Below are 18116 nucleotides of genomic sequence, written 5' to 3'. Positions count from 1 at the left end.
TTTGTCGTCTTTCTGGCACTTTAAAGTGTGCTTAGGGTTGCAAAGGATGGCTTTAGTTCTCTCATTCATTGTAACATGTCAAATGTGTTATTTATCTATATATATATATATTTCGATCACTGCACCCTTCTTCTGTTTTGTATGAGTTTCAAGCAAAAAGCAATATCAATGTGAATAAGTTGCATTGATTGGACTCGGAGTTCCATAAGGCACTGAGAGGAGGGAACCGCGTCAGCTCTTTCCGTGACCATTCCAGTCGTGTCGTCATTGCAGATTATCGTGCCGTGTCCGCCCGAAAGGATTTGGCTTTGAGCTCAATCCCTGTGATCCTGTCCTTTCATAGATGTTCAGTCACAGTTGTGAGGGACAGTGGAAATGTTTCCTAAACCTGTGTTGACATACAGAGCAGAAGTAAAGACGAGAAGAGTTGAGGTATTGATTGGCAGGAAAAAAACACATCTGCACATGACTCATGTTGACTGGGAATTGAAAACTTCAAGAACAAATAAAAATAGGTATTGAATTTCCCATACTGTGCTCATTTTCCTGTTTAAAGGCACAGTTTCTGAATACTGACACCTCTACCTGCTTTGTGATTAAATAAAGACATGAAAACCTAGCTTTTAGTAATACAGGACCTTTAAGTTGAAAGCTACTTTTAAAAATACTGCCTTCATTTCTGAAAACTTGATATACAATCTTGTGGTTTTCTGAATGACACCAAATATTTCTGACTAAATAGGCAACAATTGAATATGAAGTTTTATCCTTAAGTATAATTTAGCACAAGTTTAGCACTGAAAACTGCACTTATGGGTTACTTCAGGACTGTGCGGGTGTGGTTTAATCAGATCTGATTGACATCGACATTGGCAACATAAGCAAACAACCGACCAACTTTCCTCAGATTATGTCTATTTGCCGCACATGGTCTTTTTTCCAAGCCAAGCCCTTCCCACTGAATTCCAGTGAGAAGAGCACAGACAAAGAACACAAATACAGAAGTCTCTCATATAAATAATCTTAATATGTTCTCAGGGCCTTTAAATCATGTTGCTCTGAAGTACAGCTGTACTTGTGTAAACAGACACACTTGATGTTTAATGAGAACAGAACAGAACACACATGCGATCGATCCAATCAAATACAAATCTAACAATGTATTTAACAGTGTACCTATCAGGGTCCCTTTGTGTAGTTCAATGATGTAGAACTGCTGTGTAGATACTTTTTTTTAAAATTCCCATTTACCTATGTGGTATTAAAGTGCAAGTGAGATTTCAGTGGAACTACCTATTAGGTTTCAAGAAAGATAAAATGAGCAGTTTAGCTGCTTTTAGCTCATTGTTTTGGTTTTCTGTTATACAGCTCTACTTTCCGCAGACGGCTGTTTTCAGCTCTATTGTCAAGCTCTCAAGCAAAAAATGACAGAGAAAATTAACAATTGGTTAACATAGTTGTACATTTAGCAGCTAAAGAGCCAGGTATTTATCAAGAATTGACTATTAGACTTATGCTAATGCAATAATGCTTCATGTGTCTGCTGTAAGTGTAAACTGCTTGCTAACACCTTGGTCATATTGACTTTATAAAGTAATAATGTGTAAATGTTGTGTTTACAGCTTGATACGCTGCCCCCAAGTGGCCAAAAAAACAACAACAATACTGCTTGTATGTTTATTCCAAAATGTAATTGTTGAATGCTTTTAGGCCACAAATTCAATACCATTCACCTCTATTGTACTAAGATGAAGACAGGAATATCAAATTTTGACCTTTACCATTAGAGGTAAGTGAGAGCATGTGTTTGTTTTGTAATGTGAACCAATTAAATTGAAGTCTAAAACATGTTAATAGCTTAGAGGTCCCATGTTGTTAAAAAAGTGAGCTTTCCATGTCTTTTTTTTTAAACGAGCCGTCGGGACTTGAGTAGGGTTGTTATGCTACAACTACACTATATATAGGTAGAAAGTGCCGCCACAGTACTGTCACAGTCATTCCTCGGCTGCAGTGACGGTGAGAGACTCAGGCCCTGTTTACATGACAACGCTCGCGGGTGAAAACGACAAAATATTCAGATGTGCTTGTGACGGTGTTTTTGGGGCTTAAAAACACAAAAAAAGTGAAACCACCCTCCAGAGTGGAATTCTTAATAACGCTCCACCGTTGTGTTTCCATGTAAAGGGGAAAAAAACGCAAAAGTGTAACATCCATGTGCTGATTACAGGTAAACAACATCAAACATGTGGGACTGTTTCCATCAGTCAGACATTCAAGTTGCCTGGGTTGGAGGCGGCAGACCATGCTGCAGATCCCTGTCAAACTTTATGGCTCCCTGCTTCTTCGCTATTATAATGTGTTTTTTTGTGTAAGCATGTTCTAGTAGTACCCCAAAAAACAAATATGAACCTGAAAATGAGCACAATATGGGAACTTTAAAATCTAACACAATGCAAAATAACTTCACTATTACTATTACTACTATACTGCTCAAACACACAAGGTTGTGTATCTGGTTACTTGCTAAGATCGTATATGTCTTTTAATCTTCATGTAGCCTTAGGCACTATCCATGCAGTTATACAGCAAATGGCACATACAATATCTCAGAGTTTTGTATTCAAGTGGGCATGTGTGCTCTGTTGTGTCCAACATGACAACTGTAAACAATTTCACAAGCTGCAACCACACAGCAACACATACAAATGAATGATTTACTCTCACTGGTATGATAGGATGCTAAATGATTTATGTCCCATAGTGCCCAGGGACAATGCGGACATTGAGCAGAGGCGACATACCTCTAGATCTTAACGCTCTCGGTTCCGTAAACGTTGTAGCCTTCTCTGTATGTGGCAAAGTTCTGGGTGTTGGTCGGGGGAGCCGGCTTAAAATTCTGGGCATTCTTTGCCAATTTCAGCCGTTTGGTTTCTTGCCGTGATTTATAACAGAACTCTATCAGAGCCACCATCATGGCCAGCCCCAGCCCTCCAACCAGAATATAGAAGACACCAGCCACATTGCTTAGGCTGAGAGCACTTGTCTTGTCCTGGGGGGAGGTGAATAAAACAGTTAAGAGTTTTGCAGTAGAGCAAGGGCAGCAGAACAAAATACAGCCTGTATCCTTCAAACTGAGCCTCACATAGCCTGGACTTAAACTGCTCTAGTACATCATCATACTCTATCCTACTGGTGCTACATATGGCAGATTTTGGACACTAACAGCTACAAGCAACCAAAAAAAGTTAATGAGGTGCTAGAATTTTGACTGAACTGATCTTCCTATGGTTGTCACAAAGTTGTGAGGAACTCTAGACTGCCATAGTCGAACCATTCTCCACTGAGGAGAAAGAAGCCAACTCTTAATGCACTATCTGCTGGTGAATGTAGAGCTTTCCCTTCCCTACACTACATGTGTGTTAAATGGCTTCTGCTCTTGACCATGTTAGGAAGCTGGTCAGTATCGCATAGGTCGACAGCTCTGAAAATCCCTATCTTTTTTTTTTTTATCCTCTTGGCGACATGTACGTATAACTCTCATGGCAACATTGTCATACAGTACAGTCAATTTCATAAAAGATGAATGATAGCTCCATTAAAGTAAAAAAAACACTAAAGATCAAACCATTTTGCTGCTGCTTACCTACCAAACATATTCATTAAAAATTTGTTCATTAGAGTTTTACTATTTGCAGTTTAACCCTATGAGTGAAGAGATATAATAAAGCTATCTAGCAACCCTAACCTATAATCTAAGGCTTTGACTGTATCTCAGAGGGTTAAATAGTGGGTTTATTACATTCACCAACTCCTTGTAATGTGCAAACAGAGCCTCTAACCTCAACTCCGAGCAGCCACAAGATTTAGAGGACACCCTACGGCGCTCTCGCCGCTTAAGGAAGTTGAATTTGTGTAACTCATCACAATGAGAGGCTTTGCTTGTTTATCACACCACAGGAGGCCAAAGAATCTAATAGACACATCTTGATGCAAACTAGTAACAACACAAATAAATCAAATTTTCATTAACAGTTTGGTAAATAGGAACAGCAGCATAATGGTCAAAGTATCATGAATGTCAAGAGTGAAAATGAGCAAAAATAGCATTTATCAACAACTGGTAACTGCTGTTATTCAATTGAAAGTGCATCTGAAAGACACTTTGGCAATTTCCCCTCATTATTATCATTACAGTTCTCACAAAAAAAGGAGTTTATATTGCATCAAAAAAATGTCTAATTTCTATGGCAATGAAAGAAAAAATGAATTTGGGGAAGCAGTGCCTTGTGTCAAAGCCACATATAAACTGTGTTACAGTTTATGGCAGAAAAACTGAAATACTAAAAAATGTATGTGTAGCAAATAAACAAAATGTATACTATAGATGTCAGAGAAGTCTTGTCTTGCATATGAACAGTACGTCAAAATGCAATTTGGAATCAGTACAAAAGACCTGCAGCGACTGACCTTACTTCCAGAGTCCTTGGTTCCACATTCACCCTTATCGTACCACCATTTGTTTTTCAGCTTGTCTAAGATGCCTTGTTCACTGAGTTTCAATACTGCAAGGTTTACAGGAGTTCTTCACGTGGGAAATAACATAAATAACATTATATTATGTTATTTTATGTTATTCAACTTTTAAACTACTACATACTTTACAAAGCGATAGAGCAGGGCTCCTGGCTATTTCAACATCACAGAGAGCAGGCATTCTACCTATTACCTTTATAACCCCTAGTCTAAAGCCAGGACCTACCCATATCGCTTTGAGTAATCGGCAGACGCTGTTAACAGGGCGACGAGCAGGTACTGACAGTACAATCTGCAAGTCTATGAATATTAAAAAGCATCAAGGTACATTGTTTTGGGGGCAGGAAACGGATCAGAGTGGCTTTCTGAACAGCGTTTAACAAGTTCAGGCCAACAGGAGCTTTGTCTTAACAAACAGAAAAATCTAAGTGATGGACCCTTCCTTTTTCCTTCAATATCAGCTTAATCCTGTGATGGTTAATACTTCTGTCACCACCATGACAACAATCGATTCTAGAGGTATTACACCCAATTTCATACCCAAGCCCAAAAGTGAAAGCTTAATTAATTCTTACGTGCTTTATCCCGTATGCGTATCACTAAGAAAACCTTATCTCCTAATTACGCCAGATTAGTGTCAGATGTCCCAACCAAACTACACAGAGCTGCAGGACTATGCTCAAAACCATAAGTGAAATAATTCCTCTAAAATTTGCCTGTAGCTGCATAATCTCACGTCTGACACAGCTGTTTCTTGCCACTTGATATCTATAGGACATCAAACTGCTGTGAGTAATCATAAATTATCATAATGTTCTATTTCGATAAATGACTCTGAGAAGAAAAAAACAACAATTGTAAAGCTGGATAAAGATCACATTCTGTAATCATAATATAACAGTGAATCATTTGTGGTTCAGGTCAATCTCTTTGTAGAAGTGAAATCCAAAGAAAAATAGTGCTTTGATAAATGAGTGACCTGACTACTTCCTGGGAACATGTCCCCCAAGGAGACTCATGCAATGCATAATGCACTGAGAGAAGATTACACCACTGTATATCCCTCATAGCCAATCTGGAGAAACGGACTGGGGAGACCAGACCATTGTCTTGGCTCGGAGAGACATTGATTAACAATGCAATTACCCTGTAACATGCTCTGTGTCTGAAACTCAATCTACGCTGCACTGTGCTGTGCCTGAGGACAAGAAAGAGCTGTGTTAAGTGTGTGTGAGAGGGCGTGCATGCAGCTGCGTGCAGGATTATGTGCATCTCCCGATGTCTGTTGGAAAACAGAGCTGCGAGTGGGGCTCGGCCAAGTGATGCACTGTTTGGAGCAGAACGCTCCAGGCCTCTTTATTCCACCTAACCAGGCCTTTCCACTGAGTCCTGGAGAGCCAGAACAAGCCAGGAAACAGACAGTACATACCTGTGCATGATCGATGACAGCACAAGAGACAGATGCTTTCAAATGGCTTCTGAGCATCAGTAGCACAGGGAGGCCTCCTGAGCTCAGTGACTACAGAACAGCAAAATATTTTCCAGAAAAAAAACACAGGCTTTTAGTAAGACATTATTTGATCTATGCCTCATGCAGCCTCTTGCGGTGAAGATCTTTAAAAAAAAAATGACTTGGCTGCAGCTTAACTGTTCATTGTGGTCTTGGTGACTCCATGACAAATGATATTAAGAGTGTAATGACACAATCTGCAGTCCACATGATTAACCAATTACCTGATTCATATCATCACATTTGTGCTGACAGCATCATTTGTCACTAAATTGACCTGCATTGTGAAGAATATAATGCTTCTGCCTTAAGTGTGGTCTAGTGAAAACAGCACAATTCTTAAGTAATGTTATACTAAGTTGTCATGGTTGAGTGGGGTTTCACACTTGTGGGCTTCCACAATGGAAAAAAAAAGAATCATTCATTATTTAACCACAGAAGAAGAGGGAGAGAGCTGATGGTCAAAGAGGTCATAGCTGGGTTATTAATGAGTTGGGGGTAGGAACTGCATGTAGTTGAATCCAACCACAGGTGCCATATCAGATTGACTCATTAAAAAGAAATCATAGGTGTTTTGTTTAATTAGAATTCTCACGTTTGCCTGCAATGCTTAGTCCCCTCAAGACGCCGCTGTTCCCCTTGCTTCCCTGTCGGCCTCAGCTGAGCAGCCATTTTGTGTGTTTAACGTAAAATTGAACAAGTTGGCTTTAGAGCTCATGGGTTCTGGGCCTGTGTCATTTATGTGAAGCAGCTGTGTGGCGAAGTACTGCAAAGCCATGTATTTAAGAGGATTAGCAAACTTCAGCTTCAGGAGGGACAGATGGAGGATACAGTCTTTTTCAATGTAAAAAATTCCATAACGGGAAAACTTAAAGTTCTTTTCTTGAATCACATGGGTGTGTCTTCATCAACTGGTTTTACTCAAACCGCCAAAGCTACGTGGACGAAGTCTTAATATCTGCCACTAGGTGATCTGCCCTTCACATGTGTAAAGGTGAATAAACAAAGCTCAACCTTTCACAACTGAAGGGCAGCCACTTCACCTAATAGTCTCCCTTTTTCGAGAATTTAAAAAAAAACTCCCATCTTTATTCTTATTCTATGAACATCAGTCTCCATAACCACAAATAATATTTTTCTGTCGGCTAAGCAACGGCTCCTTAGTTTGATATGAGCTGTTAAAGCGCCTGGTCAGACTAGAAGGTAATTTGTTAATCTGCCGTGGGGCAGCAGGTTGGTTGGTTGGGGCGAACAGTTGGTTTAGTCATGGTTGTGTTATTGTAACAGCCTTGCCGATTACTCTGCACTATGGTACCCGATTGTGGTGACATCGAGGCTGACCTTGGAGTCACCTCCCCCGCTGCCGCACTCTCCCTTGTCGTACCACCATTTGTTTTTCAATTTGTCCAAGAGGCCTTGCTCATTCAGTTTTAAAACTGCCAGGTTAACAGCATTTCTTGAAACGATAAAACATAACTTGTAAGAAAATGCACAGGTCCGTGAGAAATCTAATGCAAAGTAATAATTGTACTAAGCATCATTATGATAGGTAATGGTAGTGAGACTACCATTGTCAAAGCAGGGGCTTATGCACAGAATCTGTTAATCAGAATGGTCTAGGAAAGGACAAATTGTTTAAGAATTTAAGGAATATGGAGAGATAAGATATAAGGTAAAGACAGTGTTAAATCTTGGAAAAGGTGGCATGAAGGGTTACGTAGTTTAGAACTGAAGTGTGCGGGATGGGGACACTTGTCATTGAGAAGAAAAGTAACAACAACAAACATCATGCAATTAACATTCGTCACAAGTGACAGCGCAGCTTTTAAAGGCTAAATTGAAAAACCATTGAACTGTTAAATTAAAAGTGACAACACAACAGTCAGGTAGGACAGCACACAGGACAGAAGGAGAGATCGAGGGAGAGAGAGAAAAGCAACAGTAAGAGAGACATACATATGAAGTGATTGTTAGGTTAAGCCTTTGATTCTACTGGAAATTAGCAACTCTTATCACATCTATAAAATAGTTTAAAAACATTTCTTATCATTTCCTTGTATCCAAGTGCATTGAAAGACATACTACCGTTACCTCTGTGTCCATAAAAAAAACAAGAAGAAGACAATGATAACAGGGGGACATCAGGGTAGGTGGAATACTATAACAACATGGAGGATATTGTTATATTATTCCACCCACCTTAATGCTGAGCCTTTGGGCGTCGCCACACCGTATCCTTTCGAGTCAAGGTTTCCGCCCACTTTCATGGTATCGCAGGGCTTCCGCTGCTCGATGTACTCATTCATGGTGGACTCGAGGAGAAAGGCGAACTTGCCCTTTGACTTTCGAACCCGGGCAACGCCATCGGGCGTGGTCTTAACGAACACTGAGGGCTCAGCGGATTTCATGTATGACCACATCTTCTCATACACTGCTATTTTGGATCGCTGTGCAGAGAAGAAAAAGGAGAAGAGAAGTACTTTAGAAAAATACAAAAAATATCATATCATTTAATGGATTTTGTATGATTTTTGTGCTTAATGATCACTTCATTTAAAACTGGCATCATGAAGTATTCATAGACATCTCGGAAAAAGCGGCAATGTGATATCTTTAAATACTTCCAGAAAATGTCAGTGGTGGATTTTTACACGGTCATGAAGTACAAAAATTTACAAAATCCATTTCTGTTCATCAGCATAGATGTAGGCTACTCCTCGAATATTATGTTGCAGCTTGGGGCTCACATTCACTGAGCGTGAATGAGGACCACACATCACCTGTGCAGTACATAATGTCATGCAAATTGGGTTTTAGTAGAAATACTGGCATTTATGGACCTGGTTATTCAAAAATATCTTCAGTAATTAAACATTTGTGTCACTGAAGTGTGTGGATAATGATGATTTAACTGGAAACTTTTTATGTGCAAAAGTTTTGGACCCATCTCCTGGGAAATTTCGAGCCTTGGTTTATAGCCTTAATTTAACTTGTAGAACTTATTACAGTCATTTATTTAAACAACACTGTCCTTAATGTAACATCTCTACTGTGACTCAGAGGCAATGTGCATAAGAACTAAGAGAAGTGAATAAGAAAGCGGGTTACACAGACACAAGGCAACACATCACAAAGTGACACAGATGAGCCTTTTGCCAGTGCCTCGGGTCAGGCTTAGCGAGCCTGTAAAATCTGTGGGAGTTGAGTGCTATCTATAATAAGCATCAATTAAATTATTCAATGTCGCTGGAATTATTTTGGCATAGGCATTTCACACTTTGAACAGATCCTGGTCCAAGCAGTGATAAGCCAGTTACCGAGTGGCACTGTGTGTACTGCAGACTGGATCCCCCATAAAAAAGATACTTTCTTTTAGTAAAGGCCAGAGAGAGACGAAGGATGCTTTTCAAGAACCGGCTTAATCAAAAGATCTGGATATGGACAAGCTGCTCCTCACAAGGCCATAAGTCATCAGTTTATGAATGCCAAAATGTGAAACAAACAGTCATTGAATTCATTAGTTGATTGACAGAGAAATAACCAGCCATTTATAAAGAAAGACGAGCAGAGATATATTGCACACAAGTACGCGAACACAGATGACAACATACTGAACATGTGCTCTTAGGCACTGGTGGAAGTAACAAATGTCAGTCCTCAAGGAGGCAATAGAGAGTAAATCTGATCTGTTATTTTGAGTAGAACTCAAACAGAAGGGGTCAGCTTTCTCTTGTTGTTTCATCCTATAGCACGCCTAGCAGCAACGCTCAGACTGCAGCTCACGCTTGCGTGAAATCGATCTTGCGTAGCTCCGAGCCTCTGCTTGCATCTTTGCGTACTTGCATGAACCATGTTTCTGCCCTAAGAGTCTACAGGCACGCTTGTAGCTCTGTCAGGCATAGCGGTACTTGGAGCTTAATGCTAACATCAGCATTCCAACATGTTCCCAAAGACAATGCTGACACGTTGATGTTTAATATACAGTAAGTATAATGTACCACTATCATAGTCTTAGAATATCATTAGTTTTGCAGGTATTTGTTCATGAACCAAAGAAGGCCTGATGACGGGGATTTTTAGTAACACCACTGGCATTTTTAGCCAGTTAGCTAAAATGCCAAACATTTGACGCTTCCAGCTTTTTTTTAAATGCTTTTGTTGAATTTCTGGACTGGTTCTTGGACAAAACAAGCAGCTAGAAAATGTCAACCTGGCCTGTGAAAGATTGTGGAATACGTTTTTTTCAAACATTACATTTTTACACAGCAAACTTTAGACTAAACACTATAACACAAAACACTATAACACTAAATACTAAACGTGCTTAATTGTCATAAATAATCCAAAAATGTCAATTAAAGTTAGTTTTCACAATAAACAGGTCATTCATTTATCTAGGAATGCTATATAAACAGTAAAGATCATATATTGTCTTGCTTTATTATTGAAAGTTGAGGGTAAAGTACAGTTGAATAACTGCACATGGATACTGTCCAAGCATACTGATCAGAAGCTACTAAAACTCATCAATTTGTAAAAGCCCCCTTCACAAGAGCATATCCGTCTCTAATGCATTTCTATTAACAAACAAAAGCATTAACCTTGACCCAACGAAAGTGCTTTACTGGCTTTATGTAATCATATACAATTTGTTTGTAGGCAACTGTCATAGAGCATCAGTCCAAGGGTGAGGATGAGATGAGACAGCAACATAACACAAATTAAAAAGTCTGCATGATGAATGTCCTCTACTGGGATGAAAAGGCCTTGAAGTTGGGATGATGGCCATTCTCTTTTAATGCAACAGATGGAGGGGGGACAATCAGAGTTAGATGTGATGTTTTTGTTGACAATCTAGTTAAATGTGTCCAAGTTGCATGTGTCAGACATCATGAAAAGGACACTAGTTTAGAGGACAATTTCCCCAAAGACCAGAGGCTCATCTGCTCGGTAGTGGAAAAGCTCCAGGCGCCTCGTCAAATGAAGAGAAAAGAATGGATCTGGGCATTGATTACTGACGACAGTGTGTGCTGCCTCAGTGCTTTATGAAGTCAATTCATCAATATCAGAGCGAGGACGAAGTGCAACCAAAACCTAAATAGGCCGATTCCACTGCAACTAGAGTCACCAGTGAGATGCCTAAAGCAGATTCTTATTGAGAGAGGGAAAGAAAACAAGATACAGTGAAAAATCCCAGCAGGGAAAGACAGATATTTGAATATTGACTGCTGGCACACAAACATGCATACTTACAGAAACACACACACACACACACACACACACACACACACACACACACACACACACACACACACACGCACACGCACACGCACACGCACACGCACACGCACACACACACACAGAGAGTAAAACACACACACACACACACACAGAGTAAAACACACTGAAAACAATGCATTGAAAGACGACCCTAATCTCCTTTTAAAGGCAACAAGTCACACTCCGGTCTACGATGTTCATTTAAAATTCAATTTGGGAATAATGACCGCAAAAAGCCATCATCGATGAACGGACAATTTGTTGAGCTATTATAGGCTGTCATAAATACAGCTTTATACGTGGCTCTCCTTCACACCATATTATGGCCCTGTTGGAACATACTGCTGTATTCAGAATGAGCTTCCAGTCAATTAACAGGGAGTGGTTAAATTTGATAGCTACTGAATAAGCGAAAATAATTGAGAGCCCACGTTGGCTAACTTGCATAATTCTCTCCCTTTGAATGTCTTCGAATTATACTAAGGCAATAATATTGTTGCTCTGTTCATAATGAAGTACCTAAATAGTCAATCTCAGCCAACCCTCCTACCTAGGCGACACAGTTACATCATCTGTGTAGGCGTTGCTCCTGCAAATCTGTCAGAAGCAGTGAGTTTCCTGCTGCTTTGCAATAGTCATAAAGACAAACTCAGCTCTGTTTTTTCATCCTTGTGACCTAAGATGAGGAAGAAAGAGAACAGGACTTGCCTTTAGCAAGACGGGGTTAGAGGGCCAGAGGAAAACTGATGGGTGCTTATTTCTTTTGGGGAGAAGCCTTGCGAATCACCAGGTCCAAAACACATGCAGTTATGAACGCATAGGCACTCAGGCTCTTTAATGCATGCACATACCAATGTAGGTTTCTTTAGGTACAAGCATCTGACAGTTATTTCTAGCATTTATAGTAGAAAATTGTATACATTTGTCATATAATTCCCTAAACCTGCAATAACTGATTTTCTTGGCCACTTGGACGAACATGATGTCAGCCATAGGTTTCTGAAAAGCCAAAATAAAGAGTGGGTGGAAATGATCTATTTATTTGCCGGGCTTCTAGACACCTGATGAATGTAAGTCCAATATTCACTCTCTCTTAGCCATCTGGCTCTTTAGCTGCTAAATGCTCCGCTGTGTTCATATGCAAAATCTTTATGTTCAACCCAAATATTTTTACTAAAAGGCCAGATTTGGCCAATATGCCACTCCTTCCCTCTGCCTTAGAGGATACAAATATTGTTCTCTTACACTAAAAGAGGCTACCTGTAAAGGACTGTGTACTTTCAGGAATCTGACAATATGATATATTATGACAGGGTTACGACACGATATATTGTAATACATTACAAAATAGTAAGCAAGGCTTTATATTGCAATTTTTAAATCTAATTTCAGGTGAACTGTCGTTGAAGACTCAAATGGCTGAAGATTCATCACAACACAGCTATCCAGCGGTCGGGGTTTTAGACAACAAAAAATGAAACACTGTCTGCCACAAATGTTTGCACATAAACTATTAATTAAAAAATCAAAAGTGTTTTTGAGAATCCATACAGTATCACAAAACATAATATCGCGAAGTGTATCAATATTTCCTTATACCTCTAACCACGTAAGTACAGCTTCACAGTCTAGAGATGAAATGCTTATTGGCCAGAAAAATAAAAGCCTTTCAAGTTTTCTGGATACATTGAAATGGACAGAAGGAAAAAATGGCAAAAAAAGATAGACAAGACAGATTTGCTTTTCTGGGATTTTTGAAGGAGCATTAGTAAATCAGTTGGGGAGATTTTGTTGTACCCAAAATCACCAAAAATGTTGTTAAAATGTCGGAGAAGGGACAAGTGATTAACGTCCAAAGTCAAAGCAATTGCCCTCTCCATTTTAAATAACCACTTAATCTGTATTGATTCTATTATGCAGCATTTCCAGACCTCCGTGCACTGCCCTTCGAACTGCAGCCTGTTTTTTATTCTTCCTTTGGTGTCGCAGGCTACTTTCATTATGGCTACTCCCACATACGCTCCACTGCTTGTATATCTAAATGTCATCTCCAAACACCCACGACTACATTTCCTTCTACTTTACTTCCATTTTGTGGACATCACCCACTTCCCCCAATATCCTGTATGCCAAGACTACCTGTATCACAAGTAGGCAGAAATGAAAGTTGAGGCTCTGAGGGTGTACTTTGTCATTGAAGTGCCACATGCTACGCCCTGAATACCAATTGCTTTTCTTTGATGCTTGTTGCTGGACTCCAATAGCTCCTTTCGCGCCTGCTGTTGCTGCTCATCTAAAGTTCGAGAAGGCCCTCTGAGGACAGTGCATTCCCTTGAAGGTTACGCCTATCTCGCACTAGTCTATCATCACTTTTGTCAGCTTTCTCTTTTATGCAAACACGCTCTAATCTTTATAGGAGCCTCCCCTTCACTCAGCACTGTACTGAAACACAAAGTGACAAGAGCTCGGGGAATATTCCTACAATATGCTGCATATGATTGGAGGGACACCTTCGGATTTCTTGTGTAAATCTCCCTTCCAGTTTCTCTGCATGCAACCTTGGCCTAATGCAGGTCTGCTCTGCATAAAAAAAGCTTCTTATTAAACATTGTGTTGGAGCATGCAGAAGCTATGGTGTCTGGGCCACAATAGCTGAGACGTGAAATTGATTTTGATGCTTAGTAAAATGCATTGGTGACTGCACTCAAGCTGTTGTCCCTGTCTCCACCACACCTGCAGATCAGTAAGATGCATGATGGTTGCCGCTGAGGCTTTGGGAGATGATGTATGATCTTTTGAGGGGAACAGAAAACAATGCTGTGGTCTCATTTTTCTGTGCAATTATCATTCTTTCATTGTTACGCTGTTAAATGAGGTGCATGATGGGACAGCAGTGTGGTTGTCTTTGATGGTCTCACCCCGGTCTTTACACGTAATTAAACAGCCACATCAGCCCATTTTATCATCTTAGCCATTACCACACAGCTTCTCCTTCAATGTACGGTTTGAAAAAATGTAACCGAGCCAAGCTTTTTGATGGAATAAAACCTCATCAAGAGGATAAACATGGCCTTTCTGGTACAACTCATCATTTTCTAATCATCCAAAAACACAAATATTCAACGGACTGCATGAAAAGATCCACGACTGAGGCTAAAATGATGAAACAAATCACAGTGGTGCAGCGGCGCGTGACAGCTGCTATGTTGGGGAAGAGCAACACAAAGCTTGAAGCTATCCCGCATTGTCTCAAGGTAAAGCAACAGACGGGCTGAAGACAGAGGAGCGAGAGAGAGAAAGAGACAGAGAGAGAGAGAGAGAAGAGAGAGCCCAAACAAGCAGGGCAGTCTGGGGAAGGGGAGCCGCACAGCCAAGCGCCTACAGCCAGTGAGGCTTCCACTGGGCACGTCAACGGGCTCCCATTTGTCCTTGTTGGTTGTGAGCAGCAGAATCAGGGGCTTTCTAGGGTCTCAAACACATCTCTATTTGCAAAATTCCTCTGCAGCTCCTTTTCACTCACACACCAAATGAAGACACATGCGGTGCAATGTGAATATCGCCGCCGTTAGTTAATGAGCCGTATGTTCAAACTGTCAATTTTTCAGGAGCTAAAAAGAAACAGGAGATCTTAAAACCACAGAAGACGAGAAGATCGTTAAACTGATTTCAAAACATGAACCATCAGAATTAGAGTTAGATGGTTTTATAGCTCATTATCACAAGTCATGTTCATGTTACTGCAGCTCATTTTTGGCTTTCTGCTTAGAATGTGAGCAGAAATAATTTATATTTATACTTTTTGTACTTGTCAGGCAGTTTCGGAAAATAAACCAGGTGAAATCATAAAAAATTAAAGGCCTTGGGGGGTTTCAGTGATGATCACATATGTCTTGTTTGAAACATTGGACTTGATTTAAAATTTCCAGCTGGCTGATGCCGTATGGGTCTAATTAAACCTGAATGCATTTCCTGGAAAACAGATATGAAATAGAACTTTAACTCCTATTAATCAGTGTGTTTTTTTCCTTGTCAGTCCTCTACAGCTTTAATTAAAAGTCCCTTGGAGTAGCAGTTCACACATGTCATTTACTATTTGAAGACTCTGGGATGTAACTAGGGCACTCATTATACAGAATGCAGGAAAAACTCTGCCTTCCCGACCACCTCCTGGATTGTTCTACCAGCAGACCTGTGGTGGCTTCACTGTCAACCTAATCTGTAATTGGCATCCATCATGTCCATGACACAAAAACATATACTCTATATACCTGTGCAACACCTCTGATGAGAGGAGCAGTGATGACAGGCTTTGTGAGGTGCCGCATGTAGAATAGAGTGTTGCAGTCATGTGTGCCAAGTGCCATGTTTCCCCGGATAAATAATGCTTACAGTATAGTCTTTTACAACCAGCTCCTAAGAAACCACCCTTCTTTTAAATATCAAACTCTGCAACCATTATCTTGTCCTTCTTTGTCTGAAAAAAAAACCAAGGATTTAATTTTGCATTCAGTTGTTCTATGCAATTCAACCCAGGGGTAAAACAAATGAATTGCTCTTTCTGCCAACAGGCTGCAGCTGTGAAACATATGAATTGTTTCTCTCCTGCTGATGAGTAATGAGGGAGTGTAGGATAAAAGACCATCATATTGCCTTTTCGTCATCACAGGCAGAGTGCCGTTTCATTAATTCTTTTTCAACTTATTGCTCTGCAAATGGAGGATTGGACCGCTGATGCAGCCACGCTTCAAGCTAAGACATCTACTGATTTCACAGATGGAAGGTAGATTGCCTCAAAGATGCACAGAGCTGTTTAACTCCTGCATAGTGAGTATGTGGTTGCCTTTCAGACTTTACGCAATTCATGACTGAATTGCCAAGCTAGTCCCTCATGCCGACAGACATATTGCTTATTCCATCTGAACCATCTTTCAGACTGCTCTGTTTGACCTACAGGGCTCCTCTTCATCAGCTCCAATTTGCCAGCCTTGGCCAGCTAGCTAATTATATTTCATGAGCTGACCCTTCTGAGTTTTAGCCTGATGTGAGTGCTTTGATTAGCCTCCTGTTTTTATCACCTCCGAGTCGTCCACATTGTTATCACACTTTCTGCTGACAGCCCCAGTGCCTCAAGGTTGCACTGCAGTTGTGCCGCATAAATTTCACGTTCATGTCACAAGAGTTCAAGAACTGCTTCTCTGTCAACATGCCTCATTTGGAGCAATCTTGTGTGGGTCAAAAGTGCTGTACTAAAGGTACAAAACGGAAAGGCTGCAAAGAGGACAAGGACGTTACACAAAGTTGTCTTTATGATGCAACAAGCCTGAGAGTAAAATGTTTAGGCCTTTGCATATGTTGCAGTTCAAACTGATTGCAAAAGAGCCACTGACTGATTAGTAAGGTACTACTCACCCTAAAAAACTCCTTTGTGGAGCCTGAGTCCAGAGTGCCATATGCTATCTCTGTCTGCTTGGCTAAATCTTCGGCACTTTCTATAGGAGAGACCATCCTCTCCACTGTTAAGAAGGCAGCCAGGTTGGCTGTGTAGGAGGAGATGATGATGAGGGTGAAGAACCACCACACACCACCGACGATGCGGCCTGATAGAGACCTGCGAGAGGGAGGTTGATGACAGGGAAACACAGAGTGTAATTACACAGTAACATGTGGTGCCCATACCTGCTAAGATGCTAACAGTTGCTTAATGTACCTAATGGCACCGGTAATCAGAATTTTCCTTGTAAATACTGGTGCTGCATCAGCACTCTAACACAGCACATTCCCCAAGGAAGTAGCATACTGTGTCTTTAATTGGCTGTAAAACAATTAGGGTCAAAGTTCATTTCATAGCCTAAATAAAGTATTGATGAAACCATTTGGAGAGGATTATTTCTGCATACAAACTGACAAATTCAATTATACATATAATAGCAGCAATGAATGTGAAATGAGGTTAGCTTCAAATAATGAGCACCTAAAGGAAGAGGACAGGAAATGAGGATGCTTGAGTGACTCTGCGTACCTATTAAGAACACATTTCATCACTTGCAGTTAAAATGTCATGTAGTATTTTGTTCTACTGTTCTCTGCTGTCTACTGTGACCCACCTGGGGGAGATGTCACAGCCCTGCTGCATGAAGGCCCCCAGTGAGAACCAGAGGGAATTGAAGATGCCAAAGTCATTGGGAGGATCGGGGGGCGTCTGGGGGTCTTTGGTCTCGTCCTGTTCCTCGAGGTTCCACTCATAAGGACTGAACCGACTGACCAGGAAAAGGACCACGCTCACCCCGATATAGGCAAACACTATACACATCCAGATCTCATAGGCCAGCGGGTCCAGGAAGGAGAAAACGCCAGGCTTGGACTTTTGCGGCTTCTTTATCATAATGGAGATGCCCAAGCTCATAAAAGGCTTGGAAAAGTCTATCACCTCCTCTCGAACCAGAGTAATGGTGAGAGGTGCAACAGCTATATCTGCTCTCTGGAAACAGGGATATGCACAGCAAGGATTAGTCAAGACCTGCATAAGGAATCGGGTCATTTTAAATGTACAGTATGTGTTATGAATGCCTGGAGCTGGAGAAGAAGAATTAAAAAAAATATTCTTATTACGCATTTTACACATAATAAATAAGCCACCAGCTGTGACACTTGACGGCAGGCTGGAAAATACACACAAACACACACGCACGCACGCACGCACACACACACACACACACACACACACACACACACACACACACACACACACACACACACACACACACACACACACACACACACACACACACACACA

At 40.7% G+C, this 18116-nt stretch overlaps 1 protein-coding gene across 1 annotated transcript in view; it reads right to left on the bottom strand.

Moving 5' to 3' along the window:
• Positions 1–262: 262 nt before the first annotated feature.
• Positions 263–18116, bottom strand: part of gria3b (glutamate receptor, ionotropic, AMPA 3b) — a gene marked incomplete at its 5' end in the record, with an annotated part of 80404 nt that continues 62550 nt past the window's right edge. The window contains 6 exons of the mRNA XM_083914691.1: positions 263–388; positions 2802–3049; positions 4468–4582; positions 8243–8490; positions 16733–16931; positions 17428–17801. Coding sequence (XP_083770817.1) covers positions 2804–3049; positions 4468–4582; positions 8243–8490; positions 16733–16931; positions 17428–17801 — 1182 coding nt within the window. The 3' untranslated portion in view covers positions 263–388; positions 2802–2803. The remainder of the gene's footprint in view (positions 389–2801; positions 3050–4467; positions 4583–8242; positions 8491–16732; positions 16932–17427; positions 17802–18116) is intronic.

Source organism: Echiichthys vipera, assembly GCF_963691815.1.
Source record: "Echiichthys vipera genome assembly, chromosome: 6".
In the NCBI taxonomy this organism is placed as follows: domain Eukaryota; kingdom Metazoa; phylum Chordata; class Actinopteri; order Perciformes; family Trachinidae; genus Echiichthys; species Echiichthys vipera.
The sequence above is the reverse complement of the archived record's forward strand: the minus strand, read 5'-3'. Positions and strand labels throughout refer to the sequence as shown.